Source organism: Trichechus manatus, unplaced genomic scaffold (genome assembly GCF_000243295.1).
Source record: "Trichechus manatus latirostris isolate Lorelei unplaced genomic scaffold, TriManLat1.0 scaffold00040, whole genome shotgun sequence".
Classification (NCBI taxonomy): Eukaryota; Metazoa; Chordata; class Mammalia; order Sirenia; family Trichechidae; genus Trichechus; species Trichechus manatus.
Window position 1 is genome coordinate 10,558,559 of NW_004443976.1, and position 25,499 is coordinate 10,584,057.

The 25,499-nt window shown below is 48.8% G+C and overlaps 1 protein-coding gene across 1 annotated transcript in view; it reads left to right on the forward strand.

The window, feature by feature from the left end:
* Positions 1-25,276, forward strand: part of PIK3R5 (phosphoinositide-3-kinase regulatory subunit 5) — an 81,288-nt gene extending 56,012 nt beyond the window's left edge. Inside the window, exons 8-21 of the mRNA XM_023731072.1 lie at positions 11,264-11,333; positions 14,333-14,507; positions 15,086-15,239; positions 16,475-16,558; positions 16,822-17,527; positions 17,626-17,788; positions 18,334-18,459; positions 18,978-19,106; positions 19,285-19,378; positions 19,562-19,638; positions 21,858-21,951; positions 22,025-22,107; positions 22,729-22,841; positions 22,975-25,276. Coding sequence (XP_023586840.1) covers positions 11,264-11,333; positions 14,333-14,507; positions 15,086-15,239; positions 16,475-16,558; positions 16,822-17,527; positions 17,626-17,788; positions 18,334-18,459; positions 18,978-19,106; positions 19,285-19,378; positions 19,562-19,638; positions 21,858-21,951; positions 22,025-22,107; positions 22,729-22,841; positions 22,975-23,122 — 2,216 coding nt within the window. The 3' untranslated portion in view covers positions 23,123-25,276. The remainder of the gene's footprint in view (positions 1-11,263; positions 11,334-14,332; positions 14,508-15,085; positions 15,240-16,474; positions 16,559-16,821; positions 17,528-17,625; positions 17,789-18,333; positions 18,460-18,977; positions 19,107-19,284; positions 19,379-19,561; positions 19,639-21,857; positions 21,952-22,024; positions 22,108-22,728; positions 22,842-22,974) is intronic.
* The last annotated feature ends 223 nt before the right edge of the window (positions 25,277-25,499 follow it).

The following is a 25,499-nucleotide window of genomic DNA, read 5'->3' on the forward strand; positions in this document are numbered from 1 at the left end:
AGTATGATTTACTGAGCGGTGGCCCAATATTAGAAAATCTATTAATGTAATTCACTGAGCGATGGACCAATATTAGAAAATCTATTAATGTAATTCACCAACTCGATGGCTCAAAAGAATAAAGTCACATAAACATCTCAATAGATGCCTCTAAGATATCCAATGCAATTCAACATCCATTCCTGATATTCAGAACTCCTCTAATATGTGGAAAATATTAATACATGGAAATGTCCTTCATATAATAACAAACCACAGTGAAATACTGGAGGCATTTCCATTAAAGTTAATAACCTTCCTCTTTTTGCTTATAAGTACTTTGCTTATGCAAACAACAGCAATAAAGAATATTTCCTCTTCTGGAGAAGATAAAATTTTAATTATTTACAGATCAAACAATTGCTTACCTGTCAAGACTGTGAGAATCACCTGAAGAACTCTAGTAAACAGATAGCTTTCCTATATACTCTTAACCAGTAAGAAAACATAATAAAAAAAAACCGATCTATAATAACAACTAAAAATGTAAAATAAATGTGAATAACCTACATAGAGAAAACAAACTTTAAAATTTTATTTATTTTGTTGTTGTTGAGAGTATACACAGCAAAACATTCAACAGTTTCTACAGGTACAATTCAGTGACATTGATTACATTCTTCGAGTTGTGCAACCATTCTCACCCTCCTTTTCTGAGATGTTCCCCTCCCATTAATGTAAATTCACTGCCCCTTAAGTTTCCTGTCCAATCTTTTGAGTTGCTGTTGTCAATTTGATCCCATATAGATAGTTCTTAAAAGAGCATAATGCTCAAGGCAGACATTTTTACTAGTTAAGCTAAACTAGAGAAAACAAACATTGCTGGAGGAAAAATAATTGAAGAGACTTGTTACAAGATTGAAAGAATCAATATTATAATGATAGCAGGTGTTACGAAAATAAATATGAGTGCAGTCAAAATAACAAGACCTTTTAAAATTTAGCAAAATAAGTAAAGTCTATTTGAAAGAATAAATGCTGTAGAATAGCATTCATTTATGCACTTATTGTGTGTTTATTTTTTATTTATTACAGAAGATTAAGAATGAGATATTTCCCTTATACATCTTTGAAGGTGCTATCAGGATACAATTATTAAAATTGTACATTATTGGTATAAGAATAGACTAATGGAACAAAATATAATATCTATAAAAATTTATTATATAACAAAGTGTCATCCTCAAACCAGTGATGAAATAGTTAGTCATTTAATAAATGGTTATCAGGATAATTGACAGACTATTTAAAAAAAAAAAGAGTTGGAGTCATGTCTCAAAAAAAAAAAAAAAAAAGAAATTAAGAATAATTTACAGATAGGTTAAAGGTTTAAGTGTGGAAAACAAAACCATAAAAGTAATAGAAGAAAAATATGTTACATCAGTTTGGAGTGGAGAAGAGTTGCCAACCATAGCCCCAAGGTGAAAATTATAAAGGAAAAGACTGACAGATTTGAGAGCATAATATTTAAGCTTTTATATTGGGGGAGGGAAAAGGTAAATGATAAACTAAGAAAAATATTTGCAACAGAAAATTAATATATCAAACCCATGAAGAGTTCTTCTGAGTCAATTAAAAAATAGCCAAACACACTAATGGAAATATCAGTAAGGGACATTCAAGCACATCAAAGAAGAACCAAAAATGACCAAGCAACCCCCCCCACAAGATTCACCCTCATTAGCAATAAAATGCAAAACTAAACAACAGCAGACACCGTTTTGTTGTTGTTGCTTGTTTGTTTTGTCTATCAAATTGGCAAAATAAAAAGGAATGAAAATACTAGTATTGGTGAGAAAGGAGGGCCATGTTCTCTCCTGCCCTGCTGGTGCTGCATACATCAGTACAATCTTTTTGGAGAGCAGTTTAGAAAAAGCATCAGGAAGGTACATACCATTTCACCCAGCAATTCCACTCGTAGAAATTTATCTTGATGAGTAATGGTGGATGCACGCAAAGATTTAGCTACAAGGATGTTCACCAATGTGTTTTATCTGATAATCAACCAGTCCCGACAAACCTAAATATTCAACATAGCTGAATAAATTGTGGCAAAGTATTTTATGGAATGTTATTAAATCATTAAAAATGATATTGTACAAAAATGTTAATAATTTAAAAAAAGAAAAGGTAATGAAAAAAAGATCCTGTAGAAACATACTTACTGAGATAAAAAAATGTTGATTAAAAAACCAACTCAAAATAGATCAAAGACCTAAATATAAAATCTAAAATGATAAACATCGTGGAAGAAAAGATAGGGACAATGCTAGGAGCCCCTAGCTCCTGGCATAAATAGTATACAAACCATAACTAACAATGCACAAAACCCGGAAGAGAACCTAGATAACTGGGAGCTCCTAAAAATCAAACACTTGTGCTCATCAAAAGACTTCTACAAAAGAGTAAAAAGAGAACTACAGGTCTAATCTCTAAAATCTACAAGATACTGCAACACCTCAACAACAAAAAGACAAATAACCCAATTAAAAAACAAGCAAAGGATATGAACAGACACTTCACCAAAGAAGACATTCAGGCGGCTGACAGATACATGAGGAAATGCTCACTCACAATCATTAGCAGAGAAATGCAATCAAAACTACAATGAGATACCATCTCACCCCAAGAAGGCTGGCACTAATCCAAAAAACTCAAAATAATAAATGCTGGAGAGGTTGTGGAGAGACTGGAACACTTATGCACTGCTGGTGGGAGTGTAAAATGGTACAACCACTTTGGAAAATGATTTGGTGCTTCCTTAAAAAGCTAGAAATAGAAGTACCATAAGAACCAGCAATCCCACTCCTTGAAATACATCCTAAAGAAATAAGAGCCGTCACACGAATAGCTATATGCACACCCATGTTCATTGCAGCACTGTTCACAATAGCAAAAAGATGGAAACAACCTAGCCCATCAACAGAAGAATGGATAAACAAACTATGGTACATACACACAATGGAATACTACGTAACGATAACAGTGATGAATCCGCGAAACCTCTCACAACATGGATGAATCTGGAAGGCATTATGCTGAGTGAAATTAGTCAGTCACAAAAGGACAAGTATTGTCTGAGACCACTATTATAAGAAAAGATTTAAACACAGAAGAAAGCATTCTTTGATGGTTACGAGGGTGGGGAAGGAGGAGGAGAGGAATTCAGGAAAAAAAAAAGAGAAATTATTAAAAAAAAAATGTTGAGTAACTTGTTGAGTAAAAAAGCAGGCCCCAAAATACTATGTATGTTGTAATCCCATTTTTGTTTTTTCTTTTAAATGTATATATGTACCAGGTCACATTTAGTACTGAGAGCATTTAACTCTTATCACACACAGCGGATGGAAGTACCAAACTTTATTCCCGAATGACTCACGGACCGTAGGAAGCCCAGGGCTGAAGCTTTGCATATGAACTCCCTCAGAGGAGATCATGACTTCCTTCCCTAGAAAATTACTTATCAGTCTCCCCCAACCAATCAGCTGATCTATCTGCTCCCAGTCAATCAACTGTCTGTTCCCAACCAATCAATCAGCTGTCTGTTCTTACAACGAAGCAAAGCAGGCACAACAGGCTAGGGTTGGCCAACCCGAAAGCCTACCTATCATATGGTCTTCACCTCATGGCGGAGACTTAGAAGGGAGAGCTAAGAAAGCAGGAAACCGTGGGGAGAAGGTGTGGGACGAGGAAGGGTGCTGGGGTACATGATGAATAGGTCATCTGCCAACCTAACTTTCCAAGGCACCCTAAATGAGCAATCAGGTTTAAGAATCTCCCCATTTCCTCTCTCCCCATTGCCCAGCCCCCAAACAAACAAACAGATCTAGATCTCTTCTGGGCTTCTTGCTGATGACTAGAATTCTTTTAACAAGGGGCAAAGCTTTTCTTCATTTCCACAATTTAGAGGGAAAGGATTTAAAATGCAAATGCCTTGGCAGGGCCTTCAATTTATGCCAAAGGTCTAAGATGACTCTACTATTTTGAAATGGATGAGGGAGATCTTGGGTTAGAGGAGGGGTGTCATCTGTGGAGAGACTGCTTCCCAATTTCAAGTGGAACCAGCAGCTCTCCTCAGCTGAATGCACGCTATGCCATGAGGTATTTTTGTGGGTGACTGAGAAGGAACTCCTCTGGGCAGCCCAGCTGGCAGATGTGGAGGAGTGGGGCGAGCTCTGGTGAGGCCCAGACCCTGGGACAGTGGGATTCTAACCTTGGGGACAAGATCCAGGCAAAACAGCAACTGGAGATGGCAATAGAATGAGGGTCCTATGGCCTTAGAGCAGGGAAAACCCTTTGAGCCCCTGTCACTTGGGCCTTCCCCTCAACATTGCTCCTGGCACTGCACTATGGTTTGCATTGGGGTCCCCTGTGAGGTGGGAGACATCCTGGTGGACCCAGGAGAAGGCAAGTGCCTGGAGAGGACGCTCAGACAATGTTGTCCATGCTAGAAACGCCTCCGCTTAGAGAGAAAGCAGAACCGAAACAGGAAACCATTAACTCTCCCTTGGGTCACGGAACTATTTCCCAACAGTTAAAAAGCTAATGCTTACAAATACGTAGTGAGCCTGTTTCACAGACATAGCCAACTAACTCATTAACGAGGGAACCAATGGGGTCGTAGAGCTGGTTTAAAAGAGAGCATGAGAAATTGAGATAGTCAGTGGGAAAAAAGGGTGCTCGAATAAGATTGTAAAGTTAGATACAAAACTAGTTAATATCTATTAAAAAAAAAAAAAAAAAACAACAACAGATGCCATCAATTCCATTTCAACTCATGGCAACCCCATGTGAGTCAGAGTAGAACTGTTCTCTACAGTCTTTTCCGTGGCTAATTTTTCGGAAGTAGATCGCTAGGCCTTTCTTCTGAGGCTCCTCTGGGTGGACTTGAACCTCTGACTTTTTGGTTAGCTGCCAAATGGGTTAACAGTAGTGGGGAATGAAACTGTAACCTTTGGGGTTATCTTTTCTACTAGACAAAAATCGCTTGCAACGTATCATACTTCTACAAGTTAACCTCTAGCTTACAGAGCCTGAGCCCTAATCAATAACAAATAGTCAAACAAATTACTTTCTCCTATATGACCCTTAAGTGGGCTCGTTAGAAAATGGTTTAGTATGATTTTGAAAAGGCATGCAATAATCTTTTGGCCTTATTTCTGAGTTCTTTTTGCCCCTGGTAATTTTTCTCAACACTACCCTGATTATCAATACTTGGTACTAGACCATCCTGGTTTCAAATTGTGGTTTTTCTACTCACTAGCTGTAGGGACCTTGGACAAAACATTTAACTTACATGAGACTCAGTTTCCTCATCTGTAAAATAGGAATAAGAATGCCTGCCTCTCAGCACAGTTTGTGAGGATTAATGCTAGCCTCAATTTCGGAGTCCCTGTAAAAAAGCTTTTATATGGCAGAAAAAACAAGTCAAAGATAAATGACAAACTAAGAAAAATATTTGCAATAAAAAATGTATCAAACCCATGAAGAGTTCTTTTGAGTCAATTAAAAAACAGGCCAACACCCCAATGGAAATGTGAGCAAAGGACATCATTCAAGCACATCAAAAAACAACCATCAATGGCTGAGCAACACATAAATGGCTGTGCAGATGGTTAATGCGCTAACCGAAAGGTTGGAGGTTCTAGTCTACCCAGAGGCACCTCAGAAAAAAGGCCTATGATCTATTTCCAAAAAATCAACCTTTGAAAACCGTGTAGGAACACAGTTCTACTCTGACACCGATAAGGTGATCGTGAGTCAGAGCCAAGTTGACAGCAACTGGCTATATTGATTTCACAATCCATTAGTGGGCCATGACCCAGTGCTGGAAAAACACCGGTCTGGATGGTCTGTAAGAAATGGGTGCTGGTGAGATCACAGGGAGAAAGTGACAGGGATGTGGGGAGTTGGGCATTCCACCCATGGAGCCTTAGGGAGCCAGTTGCCATGGAGACAAGTGAAACAGTTTACCCTGCTTTGATGTGGCTGAGTGGCAGAGGAAACAACTCAGGTTATCAAGCCTGTGGGCCTCCCCCATCTTCCTGACTTCTTCCTCCACTCTGGGGGGGTGGGTGGAGGGAGCAGGAAACCTCATGTCAGTGCTTCTGGGTCCTGTCAGCTTCAGCCCTCGGACTCAGCCCAAATGTTTATTGAATATTTACTCTGTGCACCCAGGGCAATATTTGCCTGCGAGGAATTTATTTATGATCTTGAGAGGTGCCAGAGGGCATCATATGTGTGTGAGTTGCTCTGCAGTTTTCAAAGCACACAAACCTCATAATAACATCTCACCCAGACCACACTGCTGTGCAGTGGAGGGGCAAGGAGCATTATTCCCAACTTGTACATGAGAAAACTAAGGCTCTGAAGAGTTAAAAAGTCACTTAGCCAAGCTATAAAGTCAAGTGTGAGAGAAAGAACATGGGCCTTGGTATAACAAAGACCGCTAGACAATGAAAAAGGAAGACAGAAGAAGAACTGATGCATTCAGATTGGGGTGTTGAAGAATATCGAATATACCACAGCCTCCAGAAGAGGAGCAGATCAGTCTCAGAAGGAATACAAGAATACTCTTTAGAAGTGAGGACGGTGAGACTTCATCTTGCTTACTTTGGACACATCATCAGATAACTCATAGCTAGAAAAGGACATCATGTTTGGGAAGGTAGAGGGCCAACAAAAACGACGGAAAAGCTCAGTGAGATGGATTGGCATAATAATTGCAACAATGGACTCAAACACACCAACGATCATGAAGATTGCATAGGACCAGGCAACATTTCATTGTGTTGTACATAAGGTCGCCATGAGTCGGAGCCGACTCGATGACAGCTAACGATACAAAATCGTCTAACGTTGGGATTGCGATACCTTTCGAGCTGGGGTTCCTCCCTGCTTCACATGAGCACTGTTGTCTCTGTGTAAACCTGGTGACTTAGAGAGGGAAGCTAAGAGGACAAGAGTTGACGTGTTGTTGCTGCTTGCATCATCTGTGCCCAAGAACCTTACAACATCCTAAGCATGGACACGTCTGTGTGTCGTTAACTTGATGCTAATTCTTGCCTGATGACACAAGTCATGATTTGCAAGCATCCTCTGTCTTCATAGCCACCTGCTGTCTGAGAATGGCCGTCTATTTACAACTTTAAAAAATAGACGATGCTGACATGGGTAAACTAGGCTTGGAGTATGAAGAGCTTGCAATGCCTTGGCAAGGAGCTTGAACTTCGTCATGACTGCTTCCTGCCTGCCCCCCCACCCTACTAGTACCCAGGTTTCACCCATATAGGGTGAGTCCTCTTGATTTCCTGGGGGCCGTGGTAGTTCAGTGGTACAATTGTCGCCTTCCACGCAAGAGACCTGGGTTTGATTCCCAGGCAATGCACCTCATGAGCAGTCATCACCCATCTGCCAGTGGAGGCTTGCATGTTGCTATGATGCTGAACGAGTGTCAGAGGAGCTTCCTGACTAAGAGGGACTAGGAAGAAAGGTCTGGCAATCTATTTCCTAAAATCAGCCAATGAAAGCCCTATGGATCACCACAGTCTGATCATGGGGGTGGCGCAGTACCCGGGCAGCATTTTGTTCTATTGTGCGTGGGGTCGCCGTGACTCAACGGCAGCTAACAGCAAAAACAGATATAGAAATATGAGATTTTAAAGAAGGTTCTTTGTCATGGAGGCTAAAGGAGAAAGTTGTCAACAGTATCAAACACTCAAAAAAAAAAAAAAATCAAGAAGAATGACAACAAGGTTGAGCCATTGAGCTGTGTGGCTGGGAACACATTGGCCAGCTTTGGGAGGGTGGTGTCAAGGGGGCTGTGGGATTGGAAGCTGATGGCCCAGCATTTTGGAGGAAACCGGATGTGGAGGCAAGAGTGATCTCAGAGCCAGTACCCCCAGTAGTGTGACCAGCTGTATGTCCTGGTTAAACAGAGGCAGAATTGGGGTGAAGGAATGGGGTAATGGGGTACAGGTTACCCATTTAAAAACATTAGATAGTAAAGGACAAGAGCAGTAGGGTCAAGAGACTATTTTGTTTGTTCTTGTGTTTGCTTAGTGTTTAGGGGGATTAGGGAATATCAGTTTGTCTCCACAACAGAATTATATTGAGGGGTGGAGGGATGGTGAGGAGAATGTTTCTCTGTAACGCATGTGAGGTGCTACCAGATGGTGTCCCAAGTCCTGATAGTAATAGTCACAGCTTCAGGGACTTTCTTATCAAAATAGACATAACATTAACTTCCAAACATGTGACAATCACATAGAATAAACATCAAATGAAAGGCCAAACATCAAAGCAAATTAGGTCACAAATGAGAGTAGCATAAATTGGAGATTTTCTGCCATTTACTAAACAAATCACCACCTCTGTCAGTTTGTTGTACTGTGGTGGCTTGTATGTTGCTGTGATATTAAAAGCTGTTCCACCAGTATTTCAAATAACAGCAGGGTCACCCATGGTGGACAAGTTTCCGCAGAGCTTCCAGACTAAAACAGACTAGGAAGAAAGACCTGGTGATCTACTTCTGAAAATTAGCCAATGAAAGCCTCATGGATCACACAGAACATTGTCTGACTCACTTTCTTTGGACATCTCATCAGGAGGGATCATTCGTTGGAAGAGGACATTATATTTGGTAAAGTAGAGGACCAACACGGGTGAAGGAGACCCTCAGTGAGATGGATTGGCACAATAGCCTCAGTGATGGACTCAAACATGACGGTGATTGTGAGGATGATGCATGACCGGGCAATGCTTCGTCACCACGATTTGGAGTCCACTCAACGGCAGCTAACAGCAACTAAGCAAAAATCAGGGCCTTTTTGTTTATATTGCTGTTGTTAAGTGCCGTCGAGTCAGTTCCAACTCATAGCAACACTATGTACAACAGAACGAAACACTGCCCAGTCATGTGCCATCCTCACAATTGTTGCTATGTTTGAGCCCACTGTTGCAGCCACTGTTGACATCAATCCATCTCTTTGAGGGTCTTCCTCTTTTTCACTGACTCTTTCCTTTACCAAGCATGATGTCGTTCTCCAGGGACTGGTTCCTCCTGATAACATGTCCAAAGTACGTGAGATGAAGTCTCGCCATCCTTGCTTCTAAGGAGCATTCTGGCTGTACTCCTTCCAAGATAGATTTGTTCGTTTTTCTGGCAGTCCATGGTATATTCAATATTCTTGGCCAACACCACAATTCAAAGGCATCAATTCTTCTTCAGTCTTCCTTATTCATTGTCCAGCTTTCGTATGCATATGAGAGATTGAAAATACCATGGCTTGGGTCAGGCACACCTTAGTCCTCAAAGTGACATCTTTACTTTTTAACACTTTAAAGAGGTCTTTTGCAGCAGATTTACCCAATGCAATGGGTCATTTGATTTCTTGACTGCTGCTTCCATGGGTGTTGATTGTCGATCCAAGTAAAATGAAATCCTTGACAACTTCAATATTTTCTCCGTTTATCATGATTTTGCTTATTGGGCCACTCGTGAGGAGTTTTGTTTTCTTTACACTGAGGTGTAATCCATACTGAAGGCTGTAGTCTTTGGTCTTCATCAGTAAGTGATTCAAGTCCTCTTCACTTTTAGCAAGCAAGGTTGTGTCATCTGTATAACACAGGTTGTTAATGAGTCTCCCTCCAATCCTGATGCCACATTCTTCTTCATATAGTCCAGCTTCTTGGATTATTTGCTCAGCATACAGACTGAACAGGTATGGTGAAAGGATACAACCCTGACACACACCTTTCCTGATTTTAAACCATGCAATATCCCCTTGTTCTGTTCAAACGATTACTTCTTGGTCTATGTACAGGTTCCTCATGAGCACAATTAAGTGTTCTGGAATCCCCATTCTTCACAATGTTATCCATAATTTGTTATGATCCACACAGTCGAATGCCTTTGCCTAGTCAACAATACACAGGTAAACATCTTCCTGGTATTCTCTGCTTTCAGCCAAGATCCATCTGACATCAACAATGATAACCGTCGTTCCACATTCTCTTCTGTGTATAGTTGTCTCTAAATCCCAGCCTTGGCTCTGAATTTAACAGAGGGGAGTTCCTTCTTGCTCCCAGCTCATACCTTGTCCAGGGTGGTGGCCGTGATGACACCCATGGTCCTGGCCCTGGTCCCTGCCAGCCCCTCCTGGACGCCTAAGTGATTATTTCCAAGCTCTAACAAAAAAGTGTCTGTGGCCTGAGTTCCTCAATGCCTGCAGAGAGTCAGCCTTTGTTGAAACTCCTGACCATGGCTGACAGACAACTGAATGCATATTGTAAAGGAACTGTTTTCCAGCTACAGGACTGAGTTAAGCTGCAGCAAAAAGGAAACACGTTTGGCTCATTTCCTCTCAGCATGTTTGAAATCACAGGGGAGAGTGATGGAAGGGGCTGGGAGGAAAGGGTCTGTGGTGCAGACCGAGGAGGGGTCAGCTTTACAGACCAGGCAAGACGGCAGTCACCTGAGAGAGTCCGTGGGAAGTGAGGCAGACATGCAGAGGTGAGGCGGGGAGATGTGGACGCTCTCGCTGCCTGGCCTGTGCTGAGACTGAGCTGGGGCTGAGGGATGTGAAGGACACACAGGATTGTGAGAGGGAGCAGCTGGGCCGCATGATGCTCAGCCAGCTCCCAGGATGCCCTGCCTCCAGGTCTCAGAGGAGCAAACCCTGACAGGGTGGGTACAGCCGAGCTGGGGCCTCAAATCACAGCCTGTTAAAGCCTCAGAGGCCTCCGTTCTAATCTGCTGCTTACAAGGGGACTGAGGCCCAGCAGGAAAGTGACTTGCCCAAGACCACACAGAAGGGCCAGAAAAGAACTCAGGCTTCTTCCCTGGGCGTCTCACCCTCAATCCCTTTCTCTCTCACCAGGCTGCCCCCGAGCCTGGGGATGAAGCTTGGGAAGAGTAGCCGAGAGGGCAGCCCTTAGGAAGGTTGTGCAGCGAGATGCTGAGGAAATCCAGGGGGCAGCGAGTCCCAGGACAGAATTGGGGGGTTGGAGGCTGAGGTAAAAAAAGGATAAGAGTGTTTCTTGTGAGGAACACATGAGACAAAGTGCCAGGTGCACAGTAAGTGTCTAAATATCAGCTCCCTTCCCCCAGGTTCTTATGAACCTCACCCAGGAGTTTACAGCTCTGGTGCCTGGCTCCCCATGAGGCACCAGGAAATGACTGCTGAAGGAACAAGTCAACCCATGGCTTCTTTTTTTCCCATAGGAATCTCCTACCAGAGGCTCGTGAGGGCTGAGCAGGGCCTGCCCACTAGGAGACACCGCAGTTCCACTGTGTGAGTGCCCTTGAGGAGGGAGGGAGAAAGGGAGGGAGGGCAGGGGAAGGCGGGGAGGCAGCCTTGTGGGTAGGTGGGGGCTCCCCCACCCTGGCTTTCCCTCCATCACTGCACCTCCTCCCATCCCAGCCACAGCTCTGTTAGTAATCACTATCATGTAACTGGGGGACATTGGTGGTTCAGGGTTAGAATTCTCACCTTCCATGCGGGAGGCTCAAGCTGTGTTCCTGGCCAGTGCACCTCATGCACAGCCACTGCCCAGTCTGTCAGTGGAGGCTTGCGTGTTGCTATGATGCTGAACAGTTTCCAGTGGAGCTTCCAGACTAATATGGACTAGGACGAAAGGCCTGGTGATCTACTTCCGAAAATCAGCCAATGAAAACCCTGTGATCCACAACCAATTATGGGGATGGCGCAGGACCAGGCAGGCGGCATTTTATTCCATTGTGCATGGGTGCTGTGGTTAAGAGTTTGGCTCCTAACCAAAAGTTCAGCAGTTCGAATCTACCAGCCACTCCTTGGAAACCCTGTGGGGCAGTTCTACTCTGTCCTATTGGGTCTCTAGGAGTCGGCATCAACTCAACGGCAGCGGCAGCGGGTTTGGTTTTGGGTTGACAGCAGTTAACAACAACAGCAACACATCAAAATTAACTGCACTTCTACCAGAAAGTTCTTAGCCAGGGTCTATGAACAAATGGGCTTCAGGGGGCCTCAGAAGTCACTGGTAATGTTTTGTGCACAGATTCATTTTTCTGGGCGGAGGGTTCAGATTCTTAAAGGGGTCTGAGACTTTAAAAAAAAAGGCTAACCCCAAAGTACCACCCACCAGGCATTGTGCCAGGTGCTGGGCACACATTATCTCCCTTTATCGCCACTTTTCAGATGAAAAAACTAGAGATCAGAGAGGTCAAGTAACTTCCCCCAAATCACACAGCTAGTAAGTGTCTTACTGGAAAGCCCAGGATCTTTTCATGAGGTCTTTTTGCCTGTTATTAAAACAGTACTTTCCAAACTTTTTTGACTGGGACCTACAATAAGAAAAATACCTTTTACATAATAGCCTGGTATACACACAAACACACACACACAGCAGCTGAAACAATTTTATGAACTGAAACTTACCCTGACCACATAGAATGAGCTCTGTCCTATTCTACTGCATTTAAAAAACAATTCTGGCTGTGACTCCCAAAGTTTATTTCATTGCCCACTAGCGTGTGCGGCCTGCAGTTTGGAAAGCGCTAGAGAGGAGGTCCATTCTGAGGACCCTCAGGCAGCTCTCTGGCCTCCATGGGCTCAGAGATTATAGTCAGCCCCAGTCCCTTTCCCTCCTCAGCCCCAGGGTTTCACATCACACTGCACATCACTGAGCAAATATTCCTTGAGCTCCTTCTAGGTAAATACAAACCCCAAAACACAAAACCTGTGGTTGATTTTGTGAGAGGCAGAAAGGACAAAAAATACTGTGCCTCCTTCCAGTTTAGTGAGTAAGTAAGACACCTCCCAGGGGCAGAGGCAGGCAGATTGGAGAGTAGTCAACACACTTGGGCACTTCTTGAGCTCCAGGCACTGTTCTAAGTACTCATTTAATACTCCATGAGAAAGGTCTTTTTCAGATAAAGAAACTGAGGCAGAGAGAGGTTAGTAGGAAGAGGTGGGGATTGGGAGATCAGCTCGCTTTCACCCATTGACGAAAACCTTCGAGTCCATCCCGACTCCTAGCGATCCTATAAGGACAGAGTAGAACTGCCTCCCAGGGTTTCCAAGGAGTGGATTCGAACTGCCAACTTTTGGTTAGCAGCTGTAGCTCTGCGCCACCAGGGCTCCGGGGCTCTCTTTCAGTGTCTATGAATCAAGAGTGATGGCAGCTTCTTCTGCAGAAAAAACGTGCAAGTCCATGAGGACAGGGACCCCCTGGTCTTCTCCTAGGACGGAGCCTGTACCTAGCACACTTCTGTCCGTCCGTCCATCCATCCATCCATCTGTCCATGGAGAGGATGGATCAGGTGCTCACAAGGGCTAGTGGCACCATAAGGGGTTGCTTCTGCAAGCTCGCCCTCCTTTTCTTACAAATGGAGAAATCAAATGTAGTTTTTCCCAAAATGATGGGTGCTCTGAAAGACACCGGAACAGTCTCTGTGCCCTGGAACCCGGCAGCGCAATGCTGGGACAAAAGTCCACGGAGACTGGAGAAAACGTTACCTGCCATGGTTCTTCTTTGCACTGTGTTTAAAAGTAGTGTGGAGTTGTGTGTGTGCGAGAGAGAGAGAGCATCATTCTTGCTACACTATTTACGGATATAACACTGTGATGGCTCGAATTCGCTTCAGATTCACACAGTGATGGAGGGGGTGGTATGGGGAAGTTAGAAGGGCTATGTGTGGATAACTGTTAACCGGGCGATGGACACTTGGGGGTTCACTGTTCTCTTAGTATTTGGAAAAGGCGCCCTGTGAGCGGAGGAATCAGATGCAGCCCTGACTTGGCACCCCTTCCTCAGGCAGATGCCACCCCATGCCAGGACCCTTGCTGGAGGAGCAGTGTGGGTTGGATTCTGCCCCCACTCACCCAGGCCACAACGTACAGCAGTGTGTGGCTGCCCAGCCCCCTCCAGCCCAAATAAAGATCACCTGACTTAAAATAACCTGTCTGAAACACAGTGCCCACTTTGAGTAATCTTGCATCCTGTAGGAAATATGTTTAAATAAAAATGAAGATGAATTTTGTGTTAAAAAACTAAATTCAGTTTTGAAAAGGTCTTTGAAAACTTGGGCTAAAAAATGTTCAAAAGCAGATGCCAAGCTTTCTCCTGGGAGCTGGGACCCTTGAGCCCCAGGCTCTCCCCTGGCCTCGGGTCACTTCCTCAGGCCCTGCCTGGGCTGTGAGGAGGCCCAGGCCTTGGTGGGGCTGAGCACCAGTGGGCACGAGGCATGGGACCACCCCTCGGGGTGCTGTGCAGCCCTCCCCAGGTGTCCATAGTGCATCCCCTGTGCCCCCAGCACCGTCCTGTTGCTGAACCCAGTGGAGGTGCAGGCCGAGTTCCTTGCCGTGGCCGACAAGCTGAGCACGCCCAGGCACTCGCCCCATAGTGCCTACATCACTCTGCTGCTGCACGCCTTCCAGGCCACGTTTGGGGCCCACTGCGACCTCCCGGGCCTGCACCACAGGCTGCAGGTACATTCTGGGAGCCCTGGGGCCCAGCACTGCCCCCTTGCCTCAGAGCACATCTCCAGAGAGATGCAGCCCCCACTGCTGCACCTCAGTGCCATGGTCTCCAGGGTACACGGGCCTCCCCAGAGGGACATGGTGGGCCAGTGGCTGAAGGCCTGGCCTCATGGAGAGGGTTTTTGTGTGCTGGGTACTGACCAGGACTGGGTGGCACCCTGGGGCTGGGCATCAATGTCTGGTGCTTCAGAAGATGACCTGGGCTGAATGGGATGGGAATGAGCTTTGGACTGAAGCCAGAAATCCTGAGTTCTAGTCCTGCCTCTCTGGTGGGCAGGACAAGTCCCTTGCCCTCTCTGGGCTGTAGTGCTGAACTCTGAAGTCCTTTCTGTGATGACCATTTTCGGGGAATAGGGGGAGCAGGAGGAGGAGACCTGGCCCCCTGGCCATCTGTGGACAGAGGTGGGCAATGAGGCCGGGGGAGGGCTCTGAGTGCTGCTGCTCACAGGGAGACCCTAGGAGCTGGAAAAAGGTGGGCAGCCAGGCTGTGGTATAGGAGCAAACCCTGTCTCCTCCTGGGGTTTCAGTCCAAGACCCTGGAAGAGCTTGAGGACATCTTCATGGAGACCACAGATGCCCAGGAGCTGGCATCTCGCACCAGGGATGCAGCTGAGGCCCGGCAGTGGCTCAGGACCAAGCTGCAGGAGGTGGGAGAACAAGCCGGCTTCCCTGGCATCTTAGGTGAGGCTCTTGGAAGAGTGAGGGTCTGCTTGCTTTCCCCAGCGCTGGTTCTTGCTCCGAAGGCGAGTGGTCCAGGTTTGCCTGGTGGCTGTGCTCCACACAGTCATTCAGGGACTCAGGTTCTTCAACATCTTTTTGCTCTGCAATCCTCTGGGGCATTGCTCCCATCTGCAGAGTTAGGACTGGGTTGCCATCATGTTCCAACTTGCGGGAAGAGGAAAAGAGAGCACTAATTGAGGGCAAGGGGGTTTTGTAAGTTGAAGATAATGCAGAAGTTGCACACATCACTTCTACCAACATCCCTTTGAGCCTCCTTAGTCACATGGCCACACCCAGCTGCAGAGGAGCCTGGGAAACGTTATTTCTACAACTCTATTACCATGGAAGAAGGGAGAACAGATTCCGGGGAACATTTAGCCATCTCCATGAGTTGACATCAACTCAACGGCAATGGTTTTTTGTTTTTTTTTTCCTTAAATCACAATATTGAAGGAGCCCTGGTGGCCCAGTATTTAAGTGTTCGGCTGCTAACTGAAAGGTCGTTGGTTTGAACCCGTCAGTTGCTCCACAGGAGAAAGATGTGGCAGTCTACTTCTGTAAAGATTACAGCCTTGGAAACCCTATGGGGCAGTTCTACTCTGTCCTATAGGATTACTATGAGTCAGAATTGACTCAACTGCAACGGGTTTCATTTGGTTTTATCACAATATTGGAGTCTCTGGGTGGTGCAGATGGTTAATGCACTCGGCTGCTAACTGAAAGGTTGGTGGTTTGAGCCCACCCAGAAGTGCCTTGGAGGAAAGACCTGGCAATCTACTTCTGGAAAAATTAGCCATTGAAAACCCTATGGAGCACAGTTCTACTGTGATGCACATGGGGTCGCCATGAGTTGGAATCGACTCAATGGCATCTGGTGTTGTTGGATCACAATATTCCTCACAAAACCCTTATGACATAGTACCATTATTTTCCCATTCGGACATTGTAAAATGAGACTCAGAGGTTGTGACTTGGCCACATTCACACAGCTAGTGAGGGACATGGCATCTATATGGTGTGTTTGGAAAAAAGGCCTTCTGGCTAGGAGGGAGGCAGCCAGCATCTAACTCAACCTCCACCCATCCGGCCTTGTTGGGTCTTTCCCAACTCTGGCATCTTCTCTACTATAACACAAGGAAATGGAGACCGGACCAGCCTGTCTCAGCCCTCATCTCCTGTCCACCCTGTTCCTACAGACACTGCGAACCCTGGCAAGCTCCACACCATCCCCATCCCTGTGGCCAGGTGCCACACCTACAGCTGGAGCCAGGACAGCTTTGGTAAGGCACTGGGGCCCAGTAGTGCCCCCACCCTGCCCCAGCTCTCTGTCTGCCCCTGGGTCTGTGCCTCCCACCCCCAGAGCTCTCCCACCTGTGCAGGCTCTAGGCTGAGCAGGGGCGGTGCTATGAGTCCAGGCTGGCCTGGCCCTGCTGTCCTGCCCTCCTCCTCGAGTTCTGTCTGAACCTGTCACCCTCGGAAGGGTGAGCAAGAGGAGGATGGAGGCCTAGACACCCACATGGTGCCTCCCCTGGCTTCTCTGCAGACATCCTGCAGGAAATCCTGCTCAAGGAACAGGAGCTGCTCCAGCCAGGGGTCCTGGGGGACGATGAGGAGGAGCAAGAAGAGGAGGACTTGGACACCGACGGGCACTGTGCCGAGAGGGACTCTCTGCTCTCCACCAGCTTGTCGGCCTTGCGAGACTCTGCCCTGTCGCTGGCCTCCTCCCAGGCCTCAGGGCCTGCCTTCTCCAGCCAGTTGCTGACTTCCTTCGTCTCTGGCCTCTCGGACGGCGTGGACAGTGGCTACCTGGAGGACAGCGAGGAGAGCTCCCCCGAGTGGCCCCGGAAGCCCGGCAGCCAGGAGCGCCGGGGCCACCGCAGGCCCGGGCGGAAATTCAACCGGATCTATAAACTCTTCAAGAGCACCAGCCAGCTGATGCTGCGGAGGGACTCGCGGAGCCTGGAGGGCGGCGCGGCTGAAGTCCTCCCGCTGCGGCGGGCGGAGAGCCTCTCCAGCCCCCTAGACTGCCTGGCCCTGCTCCCCACCCGCGCCCAGCGCTCCCGCTCCTTGCCCCAGTCCAAGCTCAGAGCGCAGGTGCCCCGCTGGCTCCTGGCTCCCGCCTCACGCCACCAGCCCCGCCGACCCTTCCTCAGCGGGGACGAGGACCCCAAGGCCTCCACGCTCCGTGTAGTGGTTTTTGGCTCCGATCGGATTTCGGGCAAGGTCGCACGGGCGTATAGCAACCTGCGGTAAGAGCCGAGTAGCTGGCTGTGGTGCTGATGGCCCCTGGGGCCTGAGGCTTAGCGTCTGAGGAGGCTTCCTTCTCACCGTCTTATTCTTGTGCCAGGCGGCTGGAGAATAATTGTCCACTCCTCACCCGGTTCTTCAAGCTGCAGTTCTTCTACGTACCTGTGAAGCGGCGCCATGGGACGGGATCCAGTGCTTCCCCAGCCCCTCCAAGCCAGACGCCCCCAGTCCCCACCGACTCCCCGAGGCACGCCAGCCCTGCAGTATGTCCCAAGCCCAGGACCAAGTGGGGTGGGAAAGTAGAGTGGACATGAGTGGGTTCCAGTTACCTGAAGGGAGCTGGCTGGAAGTCATCAATCATCTGTATTTATGGGGCACCTCCTCCATGCCTAGTCCCTGGGTGCTACAAACGGTTAACAAGCTCAGCTGCTAACCGAGAGGATGGAGGTTCAAATCCATCCAGAGGCACCTCGGAAGAAAGGCCTGGCGATCTATTTCTAAAAAATCAGCCGTTGAAAACCCTATGGAGCACAGTTCTACTCTGACACACATGGGGTCGCCATGAGTCAGAGTTGGCTGGAGGCAACTGGTTTGGTTTTTGGTGTCCTCTCTGCCCGGCCCTGGAGCCCTGGTGTGGTCCCCACCCTGCACTTGGGTGTGATGAATTGCCATATGATATGTACTGAAAGCTGTCAGCCTTTTCCAAGGGCAGGAGAAGCTCAGACTGGGGTGCAGGGGCCACCTAGGCCCTGGGACTGTGCTGGGCGGACTCCTGAGGACCTGGAATGACACTCGCCCTTTGTCCCAGGAGCTGGGCTCGGTCTCCTGGGAGGAGAGCACCAATGACATCTCCCACTACCTCGGCATGCTCGACCCCTGGTATGAGCGCAATGTGCTGGGCCTCATGCACCTACCCCCTGAAGTCCTATGCCAGGTAAGTGAGCCCTGGGGTGGGGGTGGGGCCCACTGGCTGCAGACACCTGCCTCACTTAGAAGGTCTTGGGCTTGGGGAATCCAGCTGGAGGCCCCTGAGGAGGGCCAGGCTCACTTGGAAAAGAGCAGGGAAGGTGGGTGGGGGCAGGGCCAAGTCTGAACCCAGGGCACTGGGCAAGGGCTGGGGCACTTCCTTGACAGGGGAGGGTCCTCAGCAGTGTGCGGGCTGGGTTCTGCGGAACTTAGGCTTCAGCCCCCTTTCTCAACTCCCTGGAGGCCCACGTCTCAGGTGAGGCAGGGCCGTGGAGGCTGCCTGTCATTCTGTTTCCTGCTTGCATCTGACCATCTCCCTCCCTGGCTCTCTGCCTCTGCACCTCTTTCCTCTCTTTCTGTCTCTCCATTTCCCTGTGTACGGTCTCTGTCTCTGGTACCCCCGCGTCTCTGCCTCTCGTCCTTTCACATTCTTTCTCTCACTCTGCCCACGTGTCCCTCCGGCGCGGGCTCCCCTCCGGTCCGCAGCAGTCTCTGAAGCCTGAATCGCGGCCCCTGGCGGGATGCCCCGCCCAACTGCCCATCCTGGCCGACATGCTGCTCTACTACTGCCGCTTCGCCGCCCGGCCGGTGCTGTTGCAGGTCTACCAGACAGAGGTACGGCCACCCGCCCGCCTGTCCCACGCCGCCGCCTAGCCCAGCACGCGCTGGAGGCCTCAGCGGCCCCCGCAGGTCCCACCCCCACCGCACTCCCAGCAGCTGGCAGCCCTGGGCTGGAGGAGCCTGGTGGGCGGGCCCTTCTCTCGGTTCACACCGATGCACATGCTCTCTCCAGCTGACCTTCAGCACTGGGGAGAAGACCACGGAGATCTTCATCCAGTCCCTGGAGCTGGGGCACTCTGCTGCCACCCGAGCCATCAAGGCTTCGGGTGAGTACCGGGGTGCAGACCAGAAGCAGGGTCCTGGGGAGGCGGGGCCACGGGGAGGCGGGGCCATGGGGAGGCGGGGACACAGGAGGTGGAGTCACGGGAAGCTGGGTCACCCGAACGGTGCAGTCTGTGCGGGGCAGAGGAAGTCAGACGAAGTGAAGGGTCTTTCTGTGTATGGCACAGGTCCTGGCAGTAAGCGGCTGGGTATCGATGACGACCGGGAGGCCGTCCCTCTAACACTACAGATTGTTTACAGCAAGGTAAGAATGACGCAGAGGCCCTGTCCCCTCTGCTGATCCTGCCTGCACCAGAGCATGAGCCCAGAGCCAGATTCTGATGTCCCTGGGCCCTCCCCAGGCTCCCCTGGATGCTTCGGAAGGGAGGGAGTGGACATTCTTCCAGCTGACCGCCTAGGGCTCCCTCCCTCTGCCTTTTCTCACCACCTGAATGTGCTCAGCATCTTCCGTGAAGTGTTGGGGGAGGAGTCTGCTGGGCCTGGCTGGGCAAAGTGGGGCTTGCAGAGGCAACATGAGGGAGAGGTCGGGGTCTCTGGGGCTGTTGTGCCTGGCTGGGTGCATGGGAGGTGGGACCAATGTGAGACAGGGAGTGAGGCGAGCTGTGGCTAGGGGCGGGAGGGGAGCACTTGAACACACCAGAGGGCAGAGTCTCTGAGCGTGTCTTGCCCCAGGTAGAGGCCGAGAGAGGCTTGCCCTCACAGATGGGGAGCCCCCCTTCCTTCTTTTCTTCCTTCTTCCTCCAGCCATTTAAAAGATATTTATTTAGCACCTACTTATGGCGAGCTCACTGCTGGGCAAGAGGAAATAGCAGTGAGCGGGGAAGGCTAGGCCCTCTATTTCACTCTGCTGAAGGAGGAGACAGATGAGAAACAAGTAAGCAATTAAGTGGCCAATTTCAGAGTGGTGTGTGATGACAAGACAATAAACAGCTGATATAGAGATGATGGGGCTACTTTAAATTTGTGGTCAAGGAAGGGAGCAGGAGGGGCCGACCCTCACCGAGTGAGTGCTGACTGTGTGTCAGGTGTTTGTTAGACACCTACTATGTCCAGACGCTCTTCTAGGCACAGGGGTGTTCCCAAGAGTAAGCAAAGATTAAACAGTCCCAAGAGACCTGCTTGCAATCTACAGGGTGGTAGACATTGGTTAGAGGATCCCACAAAATGTAAAATACAACTGTGACAAACAGATGAAGGAGCACACAGGAGTGTGAGGATCCCTGAGGGGTGGATTCAATCCAGTCAGGAAAGATAGAGAAGGCTTCTTTGAAAAGAGACACTGATTTGGTATTGGAAAGAGTTAATTAAGAATAGTTAAGTTAATTAACTGGAAGTTAATTAGCCTAAGAAGAGAGGGATACGCTCTCCAGGCAGGGGAAATAGCATGTGCAAAGGCCCTGTGGTGGGAGGGAGCATCTATGTCAAAAAGCACTGAAAGAAGGCCAGAGTGGCTGGAGCAGAAAATGAGTGAGAACGTGATGATGAGGAGAGGCTAAAGAAATAGGCAGGGCCAGAATACCAAGGGCAATGAGAGGAATTCTGTCTTGTCCTAAGAAAATGGATATCCTTTGAAGGCGTTTAAGCATGGGGTGAGGCTGGTAATGTGTGTGACATGATCACACATGTAGAGGACAGACTGGAGGTGTCCACAAGCGATGCTGGAGGCCAGTTAGGAGGCTGTTGTGGTGGGGAGAAACAAGGGCGGCATGCAGTAGGATGGTGGTGGTGGAGTCAGAAAGAAATGGAGCTGTGTGAGTTATATGGTCAGCAGGCTTGGCTTAGAAAAGGAAGGACCCAAACTCTTGGATTTCAGTCTTCTGCCATTGGCAGTACCATTCACTGAAGTGGGGAACACAGAAAAGGCCCAGGTTTGGTGGGGGAAGATCGTGGTGTTGAATCTGAGGTGCCCGTGAGAGGTGTAAGGAAAGTCAGAATAGGAAGTTGGATGTACGGGCCTGAATTCAGAGGCAAAATATGAAGATGGGTGGATAGGTAGTAATGAAAAAAGAACCTGAACAAGATTCCCTAATGGAAAAAGCCCCGAGTAAAAAGAGCAGAGGACCTAGGAGACAACCTTGAGGACCTTCATCATGTAATGGTGGCCAGGGGATGGTGGCCTGCAGGGCAGAGAAACAGCAGCCACAGAGGTGGTGGGTAACCAGGAGCATGCCATCCTGAAAGCCCGGGAGTTCTGAAACACTGTGGCATGGGTTCCAGCATCATATCAGCACACAAGCCATCGCAGTATGACAGCCTGACAGATGGGTGGTGAATGAAGGTCTGTACAGGCGGTAAAGGGCTCTTGGTGAGGAAGCCCACCCACTTAGCTTAATGAGAACTTCCTAGCGGTGTGCTGACTGTAAGCCGCTCCCTGTGCTGCTGGTCTGGAGCCCCCTCTCTGAAGAGAAGGTATAGGCTCTGGGGCCTTTGGGCTGAGAGCATCAGACTTTGCTGCACTTCCAGGGGGCCATCAGTGGACGGAGTCGCTGGAGCAATATGGAGAAGGTCTGTACCTCTGTCAACCTCAGCAAGGCCTGCCGGAAGCTGGAGGAGCTAGGTGAGTGGGCAGGGCAAAGGGAATGGTGCCAGGGGGCATTTGGAGCCTGGCCTGAGCCATCCTTATCCTTCAGACTCCAACATGGAGGCCCTGACGCTAACCCTGACAGAAGTGGTAAAGAGGCAGAATCCCAAATCCAAGAAGGGCTTCAATCAGGTAAGGGCTTTCCTCCCCTTCCAGCCACACCCTCCTCAGCCCAAGGGCCGAGGGACAGGAGATTTACTGGAGTGTGTGTATGTATGTGTGTTTGTGTGTGTGAGTGTGTGTAAGAGAGAGAGAGCATGTGTGTGGTGGGGTGTCTGAGGGAGAGACTGTATTCTGGGGCAGTGGGTGGGAGAAGATGAGAGGCAGGGTGAAGGGTATGGGTTGTGTACCTGTGTGGAGTGTTGTGAGGAATGGGGGAGGAAGGGGTGCCCTCGTGAGAGCATTTGAGTACATGAAAAGTTTCTGTGGCAGACACTAGGAGAGGCTAAGTCTGAGGCAGAGAGACTGTCAGGGACCCCTGTGCCTCTCACAATGAGGGCAGTGGGGGGTGCAGTCTGTCCTCAGGGCGCACTTCTTCCAGATGCAGGAAAGGGCAGAGGTCAGAGAGGAGGAAGGGTCTGATGGAGGCCTCAGGCCCCCTCCCCCGACCTGGTCCATTACCCTGGAGAGCCGTTGTCCAAATCCCCATCCCTACCCCTAAGACACAGATGGGCAATTCCACAGGAAGGAACTGTAGTGGGCTAGCAGTTGGGTGTCCAGGGCTCTGGGCGCTGACGTGGGACATCCTTCCAGATCAGCATATCACAGATCAAAGTGGACAAGGTTCAGATCATCGGCTCCAACAGCTGCCCCTTTGCAGTGTGTCTGGACCAGGATGAGAGGAAGGTCCTGCAGAGTGTGGTCAGGTAGGAAAGAGGGGTGCCCAGCTCTGCCTCAACGAAGCAGGGCCCCAGGCGAGGGGTCAACATCTGCCCCCTAGAGGCCCACAGGGAGGTGGAGGGATGGTAGGCCTGCCCTTACTCCTGCCCTGCCCCACAGGTGTGAGATCTCACCCTGCTACAAGCCAGAGAAGAGCAGCCTCCGCCCACCACGTCAGAGGCCCCCCTACCCACTGGCCCAGGCTGCACCCGACCTCTGCTCCCTCCTCTGCCTGCCCATCATGACTTTCAGCGGACCTCTGCCCTAGCACTGTCCTGGTGCCAGGCTGGACAGGAAGCCCTGGGGCAGCCTTCCCTGAGCCCCCACTTTCCACCATCCACAGTTGGTGCTGAGGGTCTTGCTCCCTGTGGAGAACTGGGTGGCCCTGTACTGGGCCAGGGTCCTGCTGTGGGCCCTGCAACAGGCAGGGGGCAGGGAGTAAATGGTTTCTGGAGCCTCAGGCTTTGGGGCTCTCCTTGAAAAGAACCTTGCACTGGGGAGAGAGAGGTTTGCCCACACAGCCCCTTAGATTCCTCGAGGTAGATGGAAAGGGATAGGTGGGCTGACCTCCACCCACTAACATGGGCTGGGATTCTTTCTAGAGGAAAGATCTGAGGCTCTGGGGCATGGTTTAGGCCTCCTCTTCCAACTCTTGGCTGGGCCCACCTCTTATTTTGTCAAAGACTTGGGGAACCCTTTGTGTCTTGAATTCTGTCCTCTCTTCCCTAGGACTCAGATGGTAGAAAGTTTGACAAGATTTTTCTTTCCTAATGTTCAATACCTCTTTCTCTCTCACACACATACATGGACGCACACACAGACTGACACATACACACATAATATACACACACACACAGTTTCTCTCTCTCGTGTTCCCTGGGTCTTCTGAAAAACAGCACTAACACTTTACATGTCTACTGTCAGGATCTGGTACAGATTCCCTCTTGAAGCCCTTTCTGGATCTATCTCTTGGGAGAAGGAACAGGCTTAAATTCAGTAGTGGTTCAGTTACTTTCTAGCTAAATGACCAGAAGGAAGTTAATTAGCTCCTTTCCTCAGCACTAAAATGGGGGAAATAAAAATCTCCTTAAATGGTGGAAAAAAGTCCCTAGGTAGCGCAAACTATTTGCACTCGGCTGCTAACTGAGAGGTTAGCAGTTCAAACCTGCTCAATGGCACCACAGAAGAAAGGCCTGGCGATCTGCTTTCATAAAGATTATAGCCAAGAAAACCCTATGGAGCAGTTCTACTCTGTAACACATGGGGTTACCATGGGTCAGAACCCCCTTGACAGCAATAGGTTGGGTTTGATTTTTGGAAAGGGTTGGAAAGGGATTGTCTGCAGAGTACCTAGCCCAGTGCCTAGCTTACAGGAAGGGCTCAGTAAAGATTAGTGGCCTTACCCTCTGAATGCTGGTTCCCTCTGTCTTGGCCACATGATACTCTCATTGTCTCTGGGATGCTCTTCATTCACTCCTTTTCATTTCACTGATGAGGGAGAACCAAGACTGAGGGGGTGAGCAGTGATCACTTTACCATCCGAAGGAGGAATTATCTTCGTTGGGGTGATGAGGGTTGCTCAGGTGCCCCCAGCCTTCAATCCTTCTCTACCAGGTAGGCCCCAGAATGCCCCACACCCACCTCACTCCTTGGACTGGTGCACATTGTATGCAGACTCATCCATCCCCAAAAGTTCACTGGTGCTATTCTGGTGCCTAGGCAAGACCGTAGAGGATGGAAGGCCTGGCCTCAAAGAGCTTTGTGCCTGGTTGGGGGAAATGGAACTCATGCTTGGGAAATGACCATCGCGTGGTAGAACGTGAGCCTGACATTGAATCTGCCAGATTGGAATGGTTTGAGAAATTGGAAGCAAATGGGAGCTAGGATGATAGGGCAGGATTTGAGGCCAGGATTTGGGCTGGTAGAGGTGGGGAAAGTAGTCATGGAAGCATAAAATTGTCTCCTGCACAGAGCCCTTCCTTTTCCTCCTTTCCTGGCTTTTTCCTGCTGCAAAGGTCTTGGGCTTCTAGGAGCCCATGAAATCCCAGCCCAGAGTGCTCATACTTGAGAGCAGTGGACAGAGCCAGCTCCTACCCTGTATCACCATTCCTCCCCTGTCCTAACCATCCGTACTTGTTCCAGGCTCCGGAAGAGTGGTCAGCCCTGTACCTTTGATATTTTTTTGTTGTGTGGATTGGTTGTCTTGCTACATGTTCAGCAGATATCCAAAAATAAACTAAGGGAATTTAATATTATTGTGAAATAAAACATGATTAGCCTTGTGTTCAATTACCTACAGTTATTTTGCTGCATGACAATTAACTACTAGGTGGATGGTTTACATAAATCACTTCACATACAGCTGAAGTAAGCTTCTTGGGAGATTATTTTGTTTATCTTTTTTGTAATTTTCCACTCTATAGCAAAGGTATGGTGCTGAAATTTTCCCTGACACCCTATTCCAAACTCACTGACCCACAGAACGAATCATCCTATATCTAAGGACTCAGCACGTTGGGCTGTGCCACCTCACTTGAGAAATATAAGCCTATATATACAGCTGCTCCCAGTAGCCTAAAGCCTCAGGGAGGGGATGGGCCTGAAGCTGTTGTTGCTGATGGGTGGTTCAGAGGATCCTGGGCCTA